At 53.6% G+C, this 1,655-nt stretch overlaps 1 protein-coding gene across 1 annotated transcript in view; it reads right to left on the bottom strand.

The window, feature by feature from the left end:
* ttc7b (tetratricopeptide repeat domain 7B) overlaps positions 1–1,655 on the bottom strand; it is a 22,435-nt gene that overhangs the window by 6,104 nt on the left and 14,676 nt on the right. Inside the window, exons 16-17 of the mRNA XM_025058512.1 lie at positions 1,388–1,636; positions 635–685 (exon numbers count right to left, since the gene is read on the bottom strand). Coding sequence (XP_024914280.1) covers positions 635–685; positions 1,388–1,636 — 300 coding nt within the window. The remainder of the gene's footprint in view (positions 1–634; positions 686–1,387; positions 1,637–1,655) is intronic.

The following is a 1,655-nucleotide window of genomic DNA, read 5'->3' as shown; positions in this document are numbered from 1 at the left end:
GGGGGGGGGGGGGGGGGGAGTTCTGGGGGAGGTACATACAACAGCAGGATTCACAGAGTTTCAGACAGGAAACAGGAAGTTGTCAGTGGAGGGCGTGGCTCCAGATGTTAGTACTGAGTCTGAGCTGTAAACAGTTCCAGTGCCTGGAGTCACCAGGATGAGGGGGATTTAAACCAACAACCACACGGGGGCAGCACAGTGGGTTTGAACCTGCGACCTTCCAGACCCCAGTCTGGTTCTGGACTCCTCTAACATCCCATAATGTTCTAAAGACCTGACCTGACCTGACCTGACCTGACCCTAAAGGTCACCCTGACCTCCAGGAGAGGACAACGTCGAGACACAAGTTTTTCACATGGACACAGGAGAAGCTCAGCAGGAGAACCACAAGATGGAAGACAGAGGAGGTCACAGAGGTCACAGAGGAGGTCACAGAGGAGGGCACAGAGGAGGTCACAGGGGAGGTCACAGAGGAGGTCACGGAGGAGGTCACAGAGGAGGTCACGGAGGAGGTCACAGAGGAGGTCACAGGGGAGGTCACAGAGGAGGACACAGAGGAGGTCACAGAGGAGGTCACGGAGGAGGTCACAGAGGTCACAGAGGAGGTCACAGAGGTCACAGAGGAGCTACTTACTAACAGAAAACATGGAGAACAAACCAAGAGTGTTGGCGTCCAGAAGGTCGCCTTGGTAACAGTGAAGGGATGGAAAAAAAACAGACGTTAAATTAAAATGTTTCATGTCGTGACGGGAGTTGAACCAACAACAGGAAACTTCTGTGACTAATGAAATAAACCGTGACCTTTAACCTTTCTCTGAATCCCTGGTCCAGTGACATTTGACCTCTAACTGCTCAGACACCAGTCACTGCCCAAAGCGTTCACATTCAAACACGTGCACATGTTCACGACCTGTGTGAGGTCAGAGGTCAAAGGTCAGTGCCTCACTGCAGCCTGGCCATCAGCCTGTTTCTGCACAGTCAGTCAGGGGGGGGGGGGGGGTGTCAAAGGTCAAAGTTTAACTGGTCCAACACCTGAACGTCTCTCAGCCAAAGGAGGGACCTGACGACTGGGTTTGATAGTGGCTTTTTAGGAGCACACTGCCACCTACTGGACTGGAGGGTGTAGTGTCATGGTCTGACCAGTGATGGACCATTCATCAAGGTCCATTCATTAACACAACAACAACAACAACAACAACAGCTACACCTTGTGTTGTTGTTGTTGTTGTTGTTAGTTTTAACAACCTACTGGTCCACAGGTCACCTGGTCCACAGGTCACCTGGTCCACAGGTCACCTGGTCCACAGGTCACCTGGTCAGTTTAGTAGTGTTGTTGTCCACACCATGCAACAGAGATCACAGAGATCATGAGAACCAATCACGGTACAGGACGACAGCTGCCGCCGAGTGACGCGGTTGCCAAACGAGCGAGTCCTCGTCTTGGTGGGAGCAGGAGCGACGGGAGAAGTGGCAGCAGGGGAGAGGAGGGACGAGGTTCTGGAGGGTGGAGGTTGGAGGATGAAAACGGGGGAGGAGGGTGAGGGCAGCGGGGACGAGAGGGTGGAAAAGGTGGAGGGAGAGGTCGGAGTGACCGGTCCAGAGTCGGAGTGAGAGGAGGAGGAGGGGGAGGAGGAGGCTGGGATGAAAAATAAAAG

The sequence above is a fragment of the Cynoglossus semilaevis genome, chromosome 1, assembly GCF_000523025.1.
Source record: "Cynoglossus semilaevis isolate Cse_v1.0 chromosome 1, Cse_v1.0, whole genome shotgun sequence".
In the NCBI taxonomy this organism is placed as follows: domain Eukaryota; kingdom Metazoa; phylum Chordata; class Actinopteri; order Pleuronectiformes; family Cynoglossidae; genus Cynoglossus; species Cynoglossus semilaevis.
The sequence above is the reverse complement of the archived record's forward strand: the minus strand, read 5'-3'. Positions and strand labels throughout refer to the sequence as shown.